The sequence below is a fragment of the Chaetura pelagica genome, unplaced genomic scaffold (assembly GCF_000747805.2).
Source record: "Chaetura pelagica isolate M959 unplaced genomic scaffold, ChaPel_1.0 scaffold90, whole genome shotgun sequence".
NCBI lineage: Eukaryota > Metazoa > Chordata > Aves > Apodiformes > Apodidae > Chaetura > Chaetura pelagica.
Window position 1 is genome coordinate 5,338,344 of NW_009953496.1, and position 19,123 is coordinate 5,357,466.

The window sequence follows — 19,123 nt, forward strand, 5'->3', positions numbered from 1 at the left end:
ATTCCTGCTTGTGCCTGCCCAGATAAGCAAAAACTTTTTCTTTTGATTGAAATTGTTCTCTCCTCTTCCTTACTTGAGAATTAGCCTATAGCAGTCTTACTGAAGCATCTTAAAATAAACGACTGCTCGGAGTGCTTGACTTTCTTACTGACAGCATCATTCCAGTGAGAGAGGGTCTGGCCCCGCCCCTTGGTCATAGTATGGAATTTAAGCTCTGATGTTTATGATTTAGGGATTCCTGTATTGCCCAGGATCCTGCTTAAGTTGTTTGTCTTTTGTTGTACTTGCCAGAGCAGGAGCATGCAAACAGGACCCCTTCTCATCATTAAAGAAATAGCCAGGTGCAGGAGCACATTCTCCTAACCTTCTGCGTCCCTCAAAGAGTAAAAATGTTGTGACTAGGTGAACATCAGGAGTCATATGCTTACTGAGTGCTTTGAAATAAGCTGGGAGCCGAGTACTCCAAGGATGAAGAGCCAGGAAGAGACATTTTTATTTTCTTCTGTAAGTGGCTGAAAACAGAGGTTTTGTTTCAGGAATTACTCTGCACTGCATTGTAACAGTAATTGCTAGAGTGCCTCAAGCTTTTTCAGTTACATGTTTTTTGTTATTTCAGTGGTTTTTTTAAAAAAGAAAATAAACATTAATTCTGCTTTCAAACCTTGTAGAATAAATAAGACTGGCTTTAATGCTTGAAGAAAAATCATGAAAATACCCAACAGCTGCCTCATTTTCTGAATGCAATTCAGCCTCTGCCTGGGGCGGGGGTTCTGTGGAGAAAGTATGTGATTGTGCATGTAAAGACTGTATTACACACATTAAGAAGAAGAGTATGATTGAATGGACAAGTTCTGGCATTTACAAACTTTTTCAACTTAATACGAAAGAAATAGTTCAGCATGTACCACAATGTGGCTGGACAGTACAAATGTCTAAAGGCAGTTTCTTTGCTTTAAAGTGAGGAGGAGCTGTAAGATGCCAGAGCCCACTAAAATCACTCTGATTAAAAAGTTATTAAAATCAAGAAGGATGGTAGCTATTTGCTAACCAGACATCTGAGTGTAATTCTTTGGCTTGTATCACTGGTTGTTGGTTCTCTTGACAGGTTGCTGTATAACTCTGCTACTTTAAGTTTAGTTACTTCTTAGTTACTCCATAGGCACGCAGAATGTTTACTCAGTTTAATTTTGTTTTGTATAATATAAATATTTCAGGTTTCTTCTGAGTCCAAAATCACATTATTGTGGGTTCGAGCTCAGTTTTATTCCTGAAGTTCCTTCAAAATGCAGCAACATCTGTCTTAATTGCAATGAACTTTGTCCCTGTCTTGCCCAGTAGATGGTAGTGTTGGCTGTTTTTTCTAATATATTTAAAGCTGTGCTTTAAGATGTGTGGGATTTTTTCTTCTTTTTTGTCCTGTGTACTTCAAATATTCTTCCTTCTATTTCTACCTGTTCTCCCAAATAGTATTTTTACTTTGTAGAAGACAGTAGGAGCCTTTATTCTAATTTTATCTATGTGGGTACTGGTAGGAAGTTGTACACTCCCAAAGGGCACAAATAACAGCAAATGGAGATAGTCTGATCTTTGTTGCTCTGAATTAGACACGTGCAACAGCGAGGACATAATATGAAACTAGATTGTATATATTTCTTTCCAATGGGTTTGAGTTCCTAGGAATTATTATGATAGACATTTCATATTGTTTGCAAATTTATCCCATATAGTGACAAATACACAGAGTATTTTTATGAAATGTAGAGAAAAAGGACTGAAAGCTCTTTTAACAATTCCCTGTATGTAAAGCTACAGAGTTTTACATACGTTCCAGCTGGCATGATGAAGTGAACAATTTCCATTAGAAACAGTAAGATCCTGAAGCCCCTGGAGAAGGGACAGTGTAAGTCCACCTGCAGTGTTATGCTTAGTTGCATCCACTAAGAGGAAGTGAATTTCCATGGTTGAGTCCAGCACGGGGTGGGCAAAGAATGACAGGTTGGTCAGGAACGTGGAGAACCATTTTTACAAGAAGAGCAGAGGGGCTTGTGCTTAGCCTAATGGAATGAAGCGTAGAGCTACAGAGTTTATTGCTTCAAATGTATACCCCAGAGAGGAAGTGCTAGGGTACAAGAGCTATATAATCTGCAGAGTAATGCTGGGTTAAGAACAGATGAGTGTAAAGTAGCTATGAATAAGTGTAGATGAAAAGCTAGAAGGTTTTTTGAGGAAGAAATTTAGGAATGGACTTTAAGCAGAGGCACTAGTAACAGAAAATCTGGTAGTTTCTCCATTGCAGTTGAAACATGAAATACTTAGAGTGATACTATTGCCTGCAATAAACAAAAGCTTCATCTCAGTGACTTAGGATACTTGTTCCAGTCCTGTGTAAATTTTAATCCAAATTTAATTAAAAAAAATATTTATTCATAGTAATTTTGGTCCCTGTAGAAGAACTAAGCATGTGGATAGATAGAAATGGTTCAGAAAGTATTTAGAATGTTTATTATCTATTTAAGTCTTGGTTTTCCTCAATGTGTTCTTTATCTCTTGAATGAATATTAAAATATTCCTGGGGACTAAATTAGCAGTCATATAAGCTGAAGTCCTGGTATTGCAGGACATCGTTTCCCAGTAATGTGAAAATGTGTTTCAGCTCTGAGTGGAAGGAATCTCTAATGATGTTTAAATTGAAGCTACTGTTTAATTCCCTTTTGATCCTTGCTGAAATTGCTAAACATGGCAGCTAAGTAAGTTCTGTGTTGTATGCTTACCCACTAACAGTTGGACTCATCCTGCCAACTTAGTTTATGAAATATTTGTGTTTAAAGAGGTGCAGTAACTTGGAAATGTGTATTTTTATTTGTTTCTCACCTGTACATGAAACTTTGAAATTTAAATTCTCTACACAAATACTATATTTATTTCTGTTTATCTTACTGTGGATTTGCTCATGAAAGCTGTTTGGGCTTCTTTGTTTTTTCTTTGCCTTCTGACCTTTTAAGACTGTTGTGTGGGATAGACTTATCTTTTTAAGAGGTTACTTAATATTTGCAAACACGCATTTGACAGAAGTCGAGTGGATTAAATTCATATCCAACAAGCTTTTAATTTATTGTCTTTTAAACACTGAAGTAAAAAAAAAAAAAAATCAGGCTTCTTTGTGAGACAATTTTAAAAAGTACTCAATAATGACCTGACTGTTTTTCCATCAATGGGCATTTTGCTTTTTGCATTACTGAAGATAGGTTTAAGGAAAATCCTTTCATCCAGTGCCAAATTATATATTTACTTAAGGAGCTTTCTGACTCAAAACCAAATCTTTGCTTGTCAGAAAGCTATGGATCTGTCCTCAGAAGTTAGCTCAGTGGCACTGTTTCCTTCTTCACTATCACCTGCTGGAAACTTCCAGACTGTCAAGACACCTAGGGAAGTATATGAAAGGACTGCTCCTACTATATTTTGACTTGGATCACCAGAAATAAAGGAACATTATGACAGAGCCTTTAGGTTTTTTTCTCGCCTACTTTCTAGTAGAAGAAGCTTACGAAAAGTGTTGGATTTTTTTCATGGACATATAAACCACTGTTAATCTAGGTCCTTTTAGTCATGCTTCCAGCAGTAGGTACTAGTTGGCACATTGTTCTAACAGCTCTTACACTGTGATGACTTTGTGTGGCGTGCTGCTCTGTACATCTTTTGATTGCATTTTTAAGCAATTAACCTCAGTCACAGGTATTTCATTGCTTTTCCTCCTCAGCTAAAACCAGAGGATGACTTCCCAGGCCTGAGGCATTTTTCTGGTCAGCTGGGGAGAAATCATTGTCCGCAGTAATATTGAAACTGTAGCTGAGGAAGCAATGAGTGAAAGCAGACATACCTGCTTCAAGTTTGTGTCTGAACAGGAGCTGGAGGCCTTGGTCACTGATAGAGGCAAAGGTGTGGGCAAAAGAGGAGGTAGAGAGGTCAGGCAGCGGGCCCAGGAGCGCTGTCATGCCCTCCTGCCTGCTGAGGCAGTAGCAAGTGGTTCCTCTCCATCACTGAGCGCATCCCAGCGTGGTGGTCTGACCACTGAAGAGTGGCTTCCTTAACTGTTAGGCACTTGCTACCAGGAAGAACCTCCAGTGAAAAGGTAGCGAGGGACAGACTTCCCTGCCATTGTCAGTCTTCATCATTTGATGGCTGCCAGTCAGGCCTCTGAAGCCAGAAGGGCTGGCAGGTCAGTGCACCCGCTAGGGTGATCTCTTTGTGTACCACAGGAAGACCTGGTGGAGGAGGAATGCATGAGTACTGTCAGGGCTGAACACAAGCCAGATCATGCAGAAATGTCACAGCTATTAATTGGACTGTTCAGAAATACCTTTGTGTGTATTTTCCAGCTGATGCTGTATGAAGGTGCAGGAGGACATTCCCAGAAGGCGGTTAGTAACCTCCCTGTGGCCTGCTGGTTTGTGGGCTGCAGCGCTGTGTTCTGGTCTGTGCTCACAGCCTGCTTGCTGAGCCAGCTGCTGCAGTTAGAGCTCTTGGAAGCAAGGAAGGCTTTCCCTTGGGGATCGAGCCACCTACTGCAAAGGTAGCAAAGCACCAATAGCAGTAGTAAGCCTAAACAAAATAGGATCCAGGCTGGGTGCGTAAGTCAGCCGAAAGACCCAAGGATCGTCTTCTGAATGTTAACTGCACTGCTTTTCCTTGGGTGGAACTGTGTGAATGTCTGTACACAAACTGGAGTATGAGCATGCGGTGTAACTGCATTTGGTTGGCTTTCAAAGCTGAACTCCTGGTCTTTCAGTCCAGATGGATTTATCAACAGTTTGTCCACACTTGTGTATCTGTTTTGAGCATAGCTGATTGCAAGTAAAAATCTTGGCTCGTATGACTGTGTGAGGTCTTCCTCTCCCTCCATTCAGCTTGTTATTTCTGAGCTGCTCGCGTTCTTGAAGACCTGGTGGCTCTTTGCAAATACTGAGGCTGGAAGTACTGTTAGTGAAAGCACACTGTTGGGCTGTGTATGTCGTGATTCCTTTTTTTTCAGCCAGAATGGCTTATTTTCAGTACTATACCATAGCAGGGTCTAAAGTGAGTGGGAGGGATTCATTCTGCAGCCCCTAGAGGCACAGAGGTGATCACTGTAGTGCCAGGCAATTGTTCCCCTTCTCATTTTCCCAAGGTGAAGTTGTCTGACCAGAGAAACAGAAATAGGGTTCATGCTGCCGCCCTGAAGAAATAATCTAACAGGTAGGTGCTGGGTAGCTTTGAAAGACTCCCAGGTGTAATTTTTCCTCTTGATCTCTGTTGGTGAGGGCACCTCACTGCTGGACACCCTGCCCTCTGTGGCAAAGCCCAGAGAAACAGCCCCTTTCCTGTTCAGAGCAGACTTAGCACGGACAAAGTGCTGCTTTGAGTTTAGCCCATGTAACCAGCTGGGCCTGCAAACCAAGTAGTCACAGGGAAACTGAAGTTTATTTTCGTCTGGTAGCACTGTAATCATTACAGCATTTGGAAGACACTTGTCTGTTGGCAGCAGGATGGATATAATTCCCAGTGCTCTTGTGTAAGCACAGCATGTGGGGTATTGAGCCTTGCTTCTGGCTGACAGCAATATCACGTTCAGCATGTAATTAAACAGCTCATAAACTGTCTTGAGATGTTTGTTTATGTGCACTTTACAGTGGAGAAGGACTGTGTTTTCAGAGGATGCTGAAATTTCTGTGCTCTGTGAAGCATTTTTATTTGACATTTAGTTCCTTTTTCCTCGATAAAAATACTGATTTGTGTTTGTAAGTTAGATACTGATCTGCTTGTGATCTGCATCTGTAGCAATATCTATTGCAAATTAATATTTTAGATAACAAAATGAGTTTGCATTTTGCTTGACATGAACAAGAAAGGCAAGTGTGTCCAATTCATAGCAGATAAGCAGAAACACATAGAAATGTGAGGACACTGTAAAAACTATTTTGGTGAGTGGAGGAAGACACTGTAAGCGAGTATTAGTAAATGTTTACTATGCTTTATGCCATTTGTTTTGTCTTGCAGTTTAGAGTGAATGAATTTGGGGCTCTGGAAGTGATTACAGATGAAAGTGAGATGGAAAGTGTTAAAAAAGCAACTGCTACCACAACCTGGATGGTTCCAACTGCTCAAGAAGGTCAGTTAAGAGGCGGTAAACATTTTCTGTGGTAGACTGTATTTTGTTTAGTATGTCAGTTTTTCTTAAAGATTTTCCCTCCCCTCAGTAAAAAAGTAAATTGCTTTAATGCACAAGGTATCTCTGATGGTGTTACCTGTTTCCTGAGGTGTAAGCAGGTATGAAAATAAATGCATTTTAAGTCAGAAGGAAATAATTCTGCTGTAAACTATCTGAAATTCAATTATACCCACAATTTTTTCTAATACTTTTTTCTAACTTTAGAATCGGTATTCTCCCTCTATTTAATTTGCAACGTAGTAACTTCCTTACTTTAAACTGAGGATTTTGTTGAACTGACTGCCCACAGACTTTACTAACTGCCTTCAGTTCATTGATGGCCAAAGTACATGCACTGTAAACTGCCTTCACATGATCCTGGCTGCTGCTGAGCTGCCACCACCAAAATCAGTGTGTATCTACACTGCCTTGCTCTTACTGACTATGCTTTCTTGCAGTACTAAAATTAGTGTGTAGTAACCATTTATCTTGCACAATAAAATTCTAATAGCTGTCGGATCTGTCTAACAAATAAGGTCTTTCCTGGATTTAAAATACTGATGTAAGGAGACACCTTTTTTGTGCAAGGCAAGTTGCTTTACGTGTTCAGAAATCCTGAAAATGTTGATACATTGACTCCAGCAATGGTGGTGTAGAGTGAAAGTGTGTTTCACAGCTAGTTTTGTGATTACTTAAAAGCTGCCTAGGTTTTTTTCCTTGTTGTTACTATATTTTATCAATTTTCTTTTAAAATATGCATTCTGTAAGTACTTTGAGAAGCAAACTTCAGAATTTTGGTTTAAAAATCATCAGTATAAGCACAATAAGCAAAGTCAATGAAAGTTCCTTTGCTCCTCCCCTGCCGTTAATTCTTAATTGTCATATGACTTCTGTGAATGGGTGAAACACTTACACCAGTGGCAAAGCAGTTTGGGCCTCAGCTGTGAGGTATGAAACTTCAGACCACAGCTACTGTGATCTGGAGATACGTCTTCAAGGCAATGCCAGTTACTTAGATGAATATCTGTGATGAGAGTGGGAACAGTATGATACCGTAGTAGGTCAACAGGTTCTCTTCTTAGACTGAGAAGTCAGTTACCTACAGTAAAGCTTATGGATTTACCCACCACAGTGTGGTAAACCTAAAATAAGTAATTCTGCTACCGAATTAAAGTGTGTTTATGGACACATAAACATACCAAGTAAGCATCCTACTGCTACCTGACACTGTCCTTGGTTAATTTAATGTTCCCCAAAGATAAAAATGTTGCAAAAATTTTCCATTGTGAGAGGAAATATTTTTTTTGAACCAGTAATGATGCTGGAGTGTAAATATAACACTTAAATTCTGTATTCTTCTAGTGGAGCTACTCTGCAGCAAGAGGTCATTTGACTTTGCTCTCAAAGGCAGTCGGTGCTCAGTACTCAAGCAAAAGAAACAGTTTATGACTTGAAATTTGCCTTTTGAGGTGGAGCAAAGTCAATGACCTGCCCTAGAAATTGGATAACTTGTCAGTGCTTCATACTTGCCTGTGAGTGAAATAAAGGGCATGCTCTCCTAAGCTACATGCCTCTTCTGGGGAAATAATAGCTTAGGATGAGTGAGTTTCTAAGTGAGTAACTTAGTATTTGAAAATTCCTTGGTTACAAATTAGTGATTTTTTACTTCTGGTAGACAGACCTCAGGCAAGTTGAGCAATAGCTACTGCTGTGAGAGACTGTAGGATGTAGTCAGTTGTTAACTTCCAAAAATAAGTTCACCTATTGAAAGATAATTCCCCATAGAAACTTCTTCCCAAATGACCCTATATATAGATCAGAAATGAGTCACGTCAGCAGGAGATGGGGTGATAGACTCCATGCAGCAATGATTCTTTGGGCAGTCAGCATGGTGCCTGTCACAAAATTCACTCCTTCTGTGAGTAGGCACATCAAGCAATGTTGAAGTGTCACTGATGACAGAAGCATGAAATTGGAGAATTCTTCTGTAATATGAAAACCCAACTTTCTTGTCCAGGATATGGACCCCACACAGAAAATAACTCGCAGTTCTTCATTCTAACAAGACTGGGGTGACTTTCTTTTTCTGTTTGGCCTGTTGAGGATGGTTAAAGATATATTGCCTCTACCTAAGTGAAGTTATTTTTTCATTGCGCAGCCTTTTCAGAAAAGACAGGGATCCCTACAAGGTTGAAGGAAACTGCAAAAATGGATGGACTTGTTTTCTGTGAAAACTGTTACCGCTATGGTACCATAGAAGAATTTGTTCCTGAAGGGAAATTTTGCAGCCAGAAATGTGCCCAGCAAGTAAAAAACAAGTAGGTGCTATTATAAAGCATTAGAAACAAAGAATTTGGCATAAATGCAGCATGAGATACAAGTTTAGGATAAAATGTTAATGGTGGGGCAAAGGGAGATATTAAACAGCCATGATTTGGTGAGTCTCTGTTGGATTATAATGTTTTTTCACTGTTTCTCATGTAAATGCATTAAGAATGTTTGGTTTTGTCTAACACTGCTGTTGAAGGCAGTCTTTTTTGCTCAGAAAGTGCTATGCTGTGCTGTCAGATGCTAATGGTAAAAAAGTCTATGGGATACATGAATCAGTGTCAGACTCCCACCCTGTTTCATAATCACTGGAATTGAGATAATCAGTAATGACATGGTTGGTGTGGTAAGTTAATTATAATTAAGTGCAAGAGCTGTGTTATAGATGACAGTGAGTGAAAACATGGACATACTGTAGTTTCTCAGTTCCTTTTTGTTTAGCTAGTGCATCTTATCAGAAAAGGTTTTTGTTCCCATGTCCATTCCGTATTACTGCATTATGGCAGGTTTTAACATCTATGATTTTGTGCATTTCCTTTTGTTCTTAGTTAATTAGTTTAAAGTTTTCTGTTCTGATGGCTTGTATAGTAATTTGTACAGTCACATGCCAGCTTTCTCCAATTGTGTTTGTCAGGCTTAACAATTACCTTTACTTTCCTTTCTGTGAAATGCCCTGCAGTCCTAAATGTTTCAGTTTGCTTCTCCGTGAGACTTGATGACACATGGGAAAAGACACACTTTTTAAAGCATGCAGAACTTGTTCACTGTAAGCTGACTGCTTTCCTTTTGCAGTTGCTGCTGTGTGTCTTTGTGATGAATTATTTTGACAGATGTAATTTTCAGTAGTATTTCTAAGAATATATTTGGTATAATACCCTGGGTCTCACGAACACCTGACTTCCAGATTTACTTGCTCTTTACTTGTGTTACGAATATGAGCAGTGAAACAGTGCTGGCTTTGTGTCATTGTGTTACTTTTGTAATAGAGAACCAAAAGAGGAAAAGCCCAGTGTGGAATGCAATGGGGAAGATGATTCCAAAGGCGTTCGGAAAAGAAAAGCAAAGTTACCTCTCAAAGAAGAGTCCAGGGATAATGGGGAGAAGAAGGAGAATCCTGATGAAACTGTTAGTATGCATCATAAATCCCATTCCAGCAAGTATTTCAGTGAGAGTTTTGCCTTTCATTGTAATGTAAATAAATTCATCACCCTACAAAGAGGAGTGTCTGCATTACTGTATCAAAATCACATTAAGTAGTTGCTTCACTTACCAATTTAATTAGGCCTCATCAGTGAATTCTAATTATTGAAAGTGAACTGGAGGGGGCTGCTTTTTATCTCTTTTCCCTCCTTTTTTAAGATCAGAATAAAAATAATTAAAAGGAAAAGTGATACTAACCTAGACTTGATATGTCTTCAGCCTAGAAAAATAGGAGTATGTATTTCCCAATATCTGTTGTCACTCTGGACATGAGTAAATTATTATAGGCAAATAATTTATTTGTAAAGAAAGCAACATTACAGTTAAGAAGAGAATACTTTTTATTTTCTTGAGGTAATTTGCCTAAGAAAATCATAGCTAAAGATTTTGTTTTGTTATGTATTTCAACACAGTGCTTTGTGGCACCTTCTATTTTTTTCCTTTTGGATTTATTCTACATTTTTGAACAAACCTATTGCAGTATCTTCCATATCGCAGCATCTTAGACAAAAGTCAGAGACACCTTTGCTTCTGTGCATCTGCTTTCTCAAATGACTGCTTACTCTTCATTTATGTAGGGGCTAACAAAACATAATGCACTGACAATGAAACAAATACAAAGGATCAGTGCCATTTTATATTTAGTAAAGCAATTGGACATTTGAAAAAAGCAGACAAAAGCTGTGAGAGGTTTTCCTTTGAATTATTTTGAAAGCAACAAGCCTATCAAAGACACTGCTAATTATCTCCAGCTCAGCCAGGCCTGCTGAAGGCTTCATGATCTATCCCTGGTTTAGACAAGGCTTGCTGGCTGTATGCCTGCTGTTGAGATTCCTTCTGTTTGTCATTTCCACCGTGTTTGCCATGATTTGTCTCTGATGTCTTACTTTGTGTTTATTAGACATTTGCAGATTGTTTTGAGGTAGTGGAGAGCTATGTCAGTAGCCATTTAAATGAAGTCACAGTCAAATCTTGGATATCTCTGGTTTTGCTGTACTATACCTGCAAGTAATGAGGTTACTGTACTCTTTTTTTTTTCATTTAGGAGGACAAACCTGAAGGAAGGATCTTGAGAGTCTCACAGAGAGCCAGGAGAAAAAGAAAAGGGGAAATAACAGTTTTGAAACAAAGTAAGTTAAACTGTGAAACAAAAAATTCAACTGTCAGTTCTTTAGGTAGTATCCATCTCTTACTGTGAATTGCTAGCATTGTTCCACTGAATTGGTATTCCCTATTTAGTACATTGTTGTGAATTGTGTAAAAAGAGAGTGCCAGTATTACTTGTAGCAATGAGGTTTTAAGGATTGAAGACCTGTGAGAGCCAAGTGAAAACTGGGGAAAAAAACCCCATCACTTGGAGATTGATTACCTTTTACAGAGAGCTAGTTTATATACTTCAGGTGGTGTGGAGGAGGATATAGTGAGTGTGAGAATAAATGTAATTGGTGCATATTTTAGGATGGTTTTTTCATCCTTCTGAAGAGTGCTGATGTTAAACGGAATCAGGCCCATTGAGTTTTCAGATGTTGAAAGACATGTAGTAAGCACAAGTGAAAGTTGACTTTTGTTTCCTTGGGCATCAATTTTAGATGTACAGTATGTGTTGGAAATAGACATATTTATGGCATAGTTTAGGAATAATTGCTATAATCAGTCCAAAGGGATGTACACTGCATCAAGATGCAGTGTAAATGTAATAAAACATATTTTAAATGAGTACTGTTTTTTCAAGCTATTTGTATGATAGGTAATTTTAGGAAGAACTGGAGAATCAGCTGCTATTATATCTCAGTGCTACACCAAGCACAAACCTACATCTTGACCTCCAGAGTGCTTCTTAGGGTAGACTGGAGAGCTGTTACCAGAAGTTTCTGGGCCATTTAACCAGCACAGAGCTTCAAGTAGCTCTGCTACATGCTAGGCAGATAAAATGCTAACTGAAGATGCAACACATAGAAATTATGGAAGATTCCCTTCCCAAGATAGAATTACTCCTGAAATAAAAATATTACTTCTACAGTTGTTTCCAGAGCTGAGATGAAAGAAGTATGTGAGATACAAGCAAAACGCTGATGCTCTATGGAAATTACTGCTGTCCACTGACAGAAGGATCTGCATAGATTTCTTCTGTTGTTTGGTTTTTTTTAATTTGGGAAAATGTCCGTTCAGCACAAGAGATTTTATATAAAAGACTAAACTCCTATTCAGAACCAAGCACATAAATGTGTATTATTGTGCTGAGCAGCACATCCCTTAAATGGAATATATAAAACCCGAGTAAATCACAGCTAACATGAATGTGCTTTAATAGCATTGAGTGATCACTGTGATTCTGAAATCTGTTAATTTTTTGTTACATTGTCAGCTTTCTTCAGGAGTTCATTGCTATTGTTTGGTTCACATTTTAATCATAAAAAGGCTTAGCCAGGCTGTTACTTAAGGGGCTTACTTCTCCTGTGAGTAGCCCACAGTCAGGATCAGGCCGGAATCATACTGTGGACTGGGAAAAGTCCTTCTGGTAGCATGAGCTTATGGTCTGAAATGCTAAGCTACATGTACAGAGGAGACATTTTAGGTGAAGATCAGCAGAGCAAAGTGGAAGTGTGTGGAAAGTAGACACATACATGGCCAGTCTCAGAAGCCATCTGTTTTTGAAGCTCCTGGCTTTTGCTAGTGCTCTCAGGGCCTTATTTTCAAGACCTAGAAACTGACTTACAGATGTGACTGTAGCCAATGTTAAAGTTACTATGCAGGTGCATGCAAGTGTTCATACTATATGAACAAACCTGAAAGTGGAGGTTTCTGTCAGATGTTAATGACGTGAAGGAGGACCAAAACAATGGTGACAGTTCTGACAGCTTGGAGAATTTACTGTTGAATCACTGCCTCTTCACCCAAAACCACCGTACTACAGAAGTGATGGAGTAGGACAGAAGCATTCTGAACACTGTCAAAGGGTGAAGTATTTCAGCTGTGGTTAAAAAAACCCAAAACATGTCATGAGTACTATGCAATTGAAGATACTTTCCTGGAAAATAAATCGTTGGGGAAAAAAAGTAAAATGTTGATCTACTTTGTGATTTAAACTGATCTTTTTGGATATTTGGAAATTATGTATCTTAATACTTCTTATAAACCATAAGGGAAAAGGGACAAGAGGTAAGACTTCGTAAGTTGTTCTTGTCTCCTGAAAGCTTTTTCTTGTTACTTACCAAGATTGAAACTGCTGGAAACCTTTATATACAAACCAGTAACCTTCATGTTCCTGGTGCCATTAAAGCCACAGAGCTACTACTTTCTCTGAACTAAGACTTGAGAAGTGCCGTCAATACATTTAATAATATATGGATTTGAGATATGTGTATTGTAAACTTCAAAGTGTTTGCGTTGTTTTTTTTCTTAAGAATATAATAGTTACAGAATTCTTTTGCTATTGTGTGCTTCTTTACAGCTGTACCCTCTAAAGGAAGGCAAGCATGGTGTTGGGCATCCTATCTAGAGGAAGAAAAAGCTGTTGCAGTACCTACTAAGCTTTTTAAAGAGGTATGGCCTTCTGAAGTTGAAATTGGTCAACCATCTAAGATAATGAAATTTCTAGGAAATAATTTTTTTAAAAAAATGTGAATATCCTGTGCTTCTCTGGGGGGAAACCTACATGGTTAATGTAATGTTGTCCATCAGCAGTCATCAAGATAGTCTGAATATGTGAAATTACTTATCTTTATCTGCTTTTTCAGATAATTCTGTAGTTGTAGGTGAATGGTATCAACTGACACTACAGAAAGCAGATGCTTTTCTGAAATCTACCAGCCTTTGCTTCTGCTCTGTGGAGCTAAAAATCTGATACATACTCTCATTTTTTTCATGCCATACCATTCTCTTTAAGTATGTTTAGAAAGGTGGCACAAAGGTTATGTTTTGCTTGTTGCTTTGGTTATATTACCTGTCTTTTTGCAGCTCCTGTTACTACATTAGAAACTAGTTTGGCTTGTTTCCATTTCACCTGTCATCTGATCAGATGCCACATCATAATTATCTCACTTGTCCTTTGCCTGCTATGGTAGTCTTTGTCATTTGTCAATTCAGTTCTTTCTCTAGTGCTGTCTCTCTTGCTTGGAAGAGAGCTCTGTATAGGTAAATGCACAAAGCTTCTGTGCTGTTCTCTTTTGCAAAACCTGGCAAAATGTGAACATATCTCAGCTGTTGTATTTCTGCCATGTATATCTGGTATTATTTTTTGATAATTCTCGTCTTTCTTGTAGTCTGTTCATCACACCCATTTTTTTCTATTTGCTGTGTATTTCAACTGCTGAGTCTTTTGTGCAGGGTTTAGCTTTTCAGCTTATGCATGCATGCGATGCTGACCTTTAGTTGTTGCTTTTAGACATTACTGAGGTACAAAAGTAAAGATCTAGGATTGCAATGTCCAGAATCCATAGATTTGTTTGTGCAAAAGCAGCAGTGACCTGACTGTCCTTAGTTATGCCCCCCTGTTCTATGTACTGGTTGAAAAATGAACAAGAGAAAAATCCAAATAAGCAAGTATCTATCTGGAAGGTAGATTTACAAAGCATTGCTCTGCCCATCTCCAGTCTCCTATGAAGACAGGCTGGGAGAGTCTGGGTTGTTCAGGCTGTGAAGAGAAGGCTCTGGGGCGACCTCATGGTGGCTTTCCAGTACCTGAAGAGGCTACAGAAAATCTGGGGAGGGACTTTTTACAAGGGCTTGTAGTGAGAGGACAAGGGGAAATGGATTGAAACTGGAAGAGGGAAGATTTAGGTTAGACATTAGGAAGAAATTCTTTAGTATGAGGGTGGTGAGACACTGGAACAGATTGCCCAGGGAGGTTGTGGATGTCCCCTCCCTGGAAGTGTTTAAGGGCAGGTTGAGTGGGGCTCTGAGTAACGTGATCTAGTGGGAGGTGTCCCTGTCCATGCAGGGGGGTTAGATCTAGGTGATCTTAAACGTCCCTTCCAACCCAACCCATTCTATGATTCTGTGAAATGCTATTGTTGTGCACAGGCATATATACCAGCCTTCCTGGGTACTGCATGTAGTGGTGAAGTTTGGAGTTACACAATGATGTTTATTTCCTTTATTTTTCTCCACAGTGTACCTTTCTCATTCAGTGTATCTTATTTAATATTTTCTTTTAAAGTCTTTAGTCCGTGGGTATCTCTGAGATTTTGTTTAGTGTGCAGTATTTATTTAGTGTACAGTATATAAAGCCTGTAGTGGAGAATAAATTTTCAATAACACTAGAAGTAATAGTCAGGTAATGTATTTCCATTTTACAGATGACAAGCAAGCATCAGGGAACAGTAGGATTTAAAAAAGCCCCAAACATCGCCACCAATTTTGAGTAATTGGTTTCTGCTTGCCTTTTGAGAATAACTTTTTTTTTTTTTCCCCTCTCCTATTTAGAATCAGAGAATCATAGAGTGGTTAAGATTGGAAGGGACCTTAAAGATCATCATGTTCTAACCTCCTTGCTATGAGCAGGGACACCTCACACTAGACCAGGTTGCACAAAGCCTCATTCAACCTGGCCTTCAAGACCTCGAGTGAGGGGACTTCCAAAGTCTCCCTGGGCAACCTTGCTACCCTTGTGGTGAAGAATTTCCTCCCGATGTCTAACCTAAATCTCACCTCTTTCAGTTTAAAACCATTACCCCTTGTCTTATCACTGCCCTCTCTGGTGTAAAGTCCCTCCCCAGCTTTCCTGTAGCCCCTCCAGGTACTGGAAGGCTGCTGTAAGGTCTCCCTGGAGCCTTCTCTTCTCCAGGCTGAACAGCCCCAACTGTCTCAGCCTTTTTCCAGTTCAAAGGCAGCGCTTTTCATGGTGTTACTTGTTCCCTTAGTTAGCAGTGGTCGGGATAATGGAAAGTACTTGGCAATTCCTGGTACTTAAATCATAGAGTCATTTCTAGGCTGTGACTGACAAGCTGTTACTGCATGAGGAGAACAGAATTCTTGACCCTTGAATTTTGTTTTTTTCAATCTCCAGATCAGCTGATGTGATCTTTTGGGTTTTATGTATGTTCTTACAACGTACATAAACATCTCTGGTCCTCAGTCTGACATGCTCATATGCTGACCTCTTTTACCTTTACTCTTACTTTTGTTCTTGTATCTCTCTGTAACAAAGTATCTTTAAATGTTTGTTGTAAAGATAACATGTAATGACTAATTTTGTCCTAGCTTTCCCTTTAGGATAATGTACTGAATAATGCACCAAATTGAAATCTCTTGAATAGTATTAAAGTTACTGATCTTCTAAAAGTTGCTTGTTACTTTGCTGTAATAGAAACCAAAAGTTGTGTTGCCTTAGGAGTTTTAGATTTGACAATGGAAAGAACAGAGAATAATTTGTGAATACTTGTGTGATAACTGCGTAATTTTAAGTATTCTGTTTGTAGAATTTTGTACTGTTTGTACAGTAGTGTTTGTTACAATAATGAAAGAATAAATGGATCTGAGACTTGTTAATCGTTTCATTTCTTTGTAATTTTATTTGTGCTTGCTTTTGCAAAATCTCATTTACAGTTTTGGCCACTGTTCCTTGGTTGTCAGTTTTTCTGACATTTCAGTTTTCCATTGAGGTTTTTTTATCTGTAAGCTATTTATTATACAACTGACATAATTTGGTGCAAGTCCATGCACCAAGATAAACTTAAAAAAAATCAGTTTAGTGATAAAAAAACAAACTGCTTTTACATTCCTCTTTGGGAAGTATCCAGAATTATTCACAGTGTAACTTCATTAACCTTTCATTGATAATAAAAATTTGAAATGTGATGTTAGGGCAAAATAACTTTTCAAATGCGTGTACTGCAGTCAGGTGCTCTGATCCCTTAACTGAGGTCCACGAAATGATCTAAGCTGTTTTTAGCTAGGGACTTAGAGCTGTGGATAGATGGCTGTTAGCTGGCCACTAAATCAGCACTTTCAGCTGATTTAAACTGGTCTGGCTCTCCGTTTCCTCTCCATTTTACTGCATATCTCTGCTCTTGTGCCATGCACTTTTATTTTTTTTCTCCTGAGTTTATTATTAAGTTATATCAGTTGCAGCCAAAGCCACCAAAGAGAGGATTCCCGTTCCTTCCAAGGAGGTGAGACCTCTCTGAGTACCTCCCTTGCTACCCTTCTCTTTCCATTGACTGCAGTGGTACTGCAGAGGGCTAGGGAGCATGGGCTTTTAGACAGGAATAGAAGGAAGGGGGAGCGTGTAAGATGCTTCTGTGTTTTGTATGTAACCATTTAGGACATAAAAACTGTCTAGCTGTGAATTCAGTAACCTGTGGAAAGCCCTCTTCAGATTCATTAATTTATTTTTTTCTGATATTCCCTCCAGTTTAACCTTAGTATCTGCTAGCTCCCTTCCTTCTTTAACAGAAGACAGGGAGCATGATACATGGGATGCTGGTGTCTTCTGATAGAAGACATCCTTTCTGCTTAGCCTTGTTTTCACCTTTTTTTTTTGAAAGATGTTCTTCCAGGTTTATGGTACTGTGATATAAGGGTAGTCATGTTCCTGTGATGCAAAAATACTCCTGGAAAATGAGCTAATTGGGACCAAACATACAGGGGAGAAAATGGCTTCAAAGAGGCCACTCCTATATACAATGTTTTGTACTTCTGCCTTGCACCTTGTCCTTGATGGCTTGAGATGTGGAAATGAAAAAGCAAATACAAATACAGTATCATTGTTGTGATTGTTACAGGAATGACAGCCACCAGGTCCAAGTGTCACTGTACAGGCTGAAAATAAAATAATTACATTGTTAAAATGTTTTATTGACAATTAGTGAAAAAAGTTGAGGGCAAATCATGCTGTCTTCTTTTCTTTGAGTAACATTTTATTAATTCTGTATTATTTTCTAAAGTACTCTCAAGTTTTAAGTCATTCTAGTATCAGCATGGTTTTCAAACAATCACCAACTTCTCTTTTCCCTGTTAAGCTTTTAACAGTGCAAAGTGTATTTCACAGTAATTTATTAGTTCTTTCAGAAACATGAACAATACATTTTCATTGCTCTTTTCCTTATAAAGGTATTCTGTCTTTTTGTGGTGTACTTTCAGAAGTATTGAAAACTGTTCTTTTCATTGCAGTATCAATCATTCCCATACAATAAAAACGGTTTCAAAGTAGGGATGAAGCTGGAGGGTGTGGACCCCGAGCACCAGTCGATATACTGTGTTCTGACAGTGGCTGAGGTAAGCAGAAGCTGTGAGCAGCCGTGGTGCAGGAGTACAGGAGAGGCAGAACTAGAACAGTAGTAGCTGAACAGGAAGACAGAAACTGTATGTAGGAAGGTAGCTTTTAAACTACTAACACTGAATTAAATCTGCCTGGCAAACATGTGACTACTGTGTCCAGTACCATGCCGCTGTTTACATCTATTTAATGTGTGCAGCTAGAGAAAATGTTACAGTCATTGGATGATGTGTGCTTTTTCTGTTTCCCGGTAGTTTTAAATAAAAACCAAGTAGAAAAAAATGTGTTACAACTGATTTATAGTAATTTTATAGAGGTTTCATACTATTTACAGTTGCTCCATTCACTGATACAAATACTTGAAGCTTTTTTGTATTAGAGTTGGGCTATAATTTTTTCAGTGATTCCAGAAATTGACTGCATTGGCAACTTTAAAACTCGGTTTGTCTTTCTATTGCAGTTAACAAAATCAATTTTTTATTAGTAGTTTCTTTGCTTTTAATAATATCAGTAAGATCCTTTTCTCAGTTACATTTTTTATGTCTTTCAAAGATAACTTACATTAGTTCTTATGGATCCTTTTTGGGGTTTTTTTTTGTGAATTAAAATGGGGAAACAGGAATAGGGTAAGTACTCTGAGCTGTATCACTGTTATTCTAAGCAGATAAAATTTTGCAGTTTATATGTTTAAAGTCTAGGCTTTTGTTTTTGCGTTTCTGGATCTCTTCATGACCCATAGTCATATGCCATTTCTGTGGATACCTCCTTCATTTTCTTGTGGGTGGTGTGTCAGTGGTTGAATATTTCCTGTGTGCCTTGTTCTTAGCACTAAAGACGGGTCATATTTTACTGCAGGATGACCTGAATTCTACAGAATTCTAGAGATGGCTAACTGGAAGTTATGTAAGAGTATTAATTAAATATAAGATAGGATGACCTTGATGTCAAGAGATTTTCACTGATGACTGCAGTAAAGTTATGGCATTTGGCACTCAGGAAGATGTGGAGAACTTTTTTGCAGAGAGAGGGATTGTATATCCTGTTCTTTTCTTCTTCTCAGAGGTTAACATTACTTCATGTAATAACAACATCCTGGAGATACCTCCACTGACTTCTCTCACTAACAGTTTTCAGTATCTCTGTGGAGAGCCTGTTGAACTTAGTTACTGTTGAGTGCTCTCTTGCATATTGAT

At 38.6% G+C, this 19,123-nt stretch overlaps 1 protein-coding gene across 1 annotated transcript in view; it reads left to right on the forward strand.

Annotated features, from left to right (window-relative positions):
- L3MBTL3 (l(3)mbt-like 3 (Drosophila)) overlaps positions 1-19,123 on the forward strand; it is a 69,390-nt gene that overhangs the window by 5,979 nt on the left and 44,288 nt on the right. The window contains exons 2-7 of the mRNA XM_009999121.1: positions 6,034-6,145; positions 8,343-8,502; positions 9,499-9,637; positions 10,758-10,842; positions 13,164-13,255; positions 17,825-17,929. Coding sequence (XP_009997423.1) covers positions 6,034-6,145; positions 8,343-8,502; positions 9,499-9,637; positions 10,758-10,842; positions 13,164-13,255; positions 17,825-17,929 — 693 coding nt within the window. The remainder of the gene's footprint in view (positions 1-6,033; positions 6,146-8,342; positions 8,503-9,498; positions 9,638-10,757; positions 10,843-13,163; positions 13,256-17,824; positions 17,930-19,123) is intronic.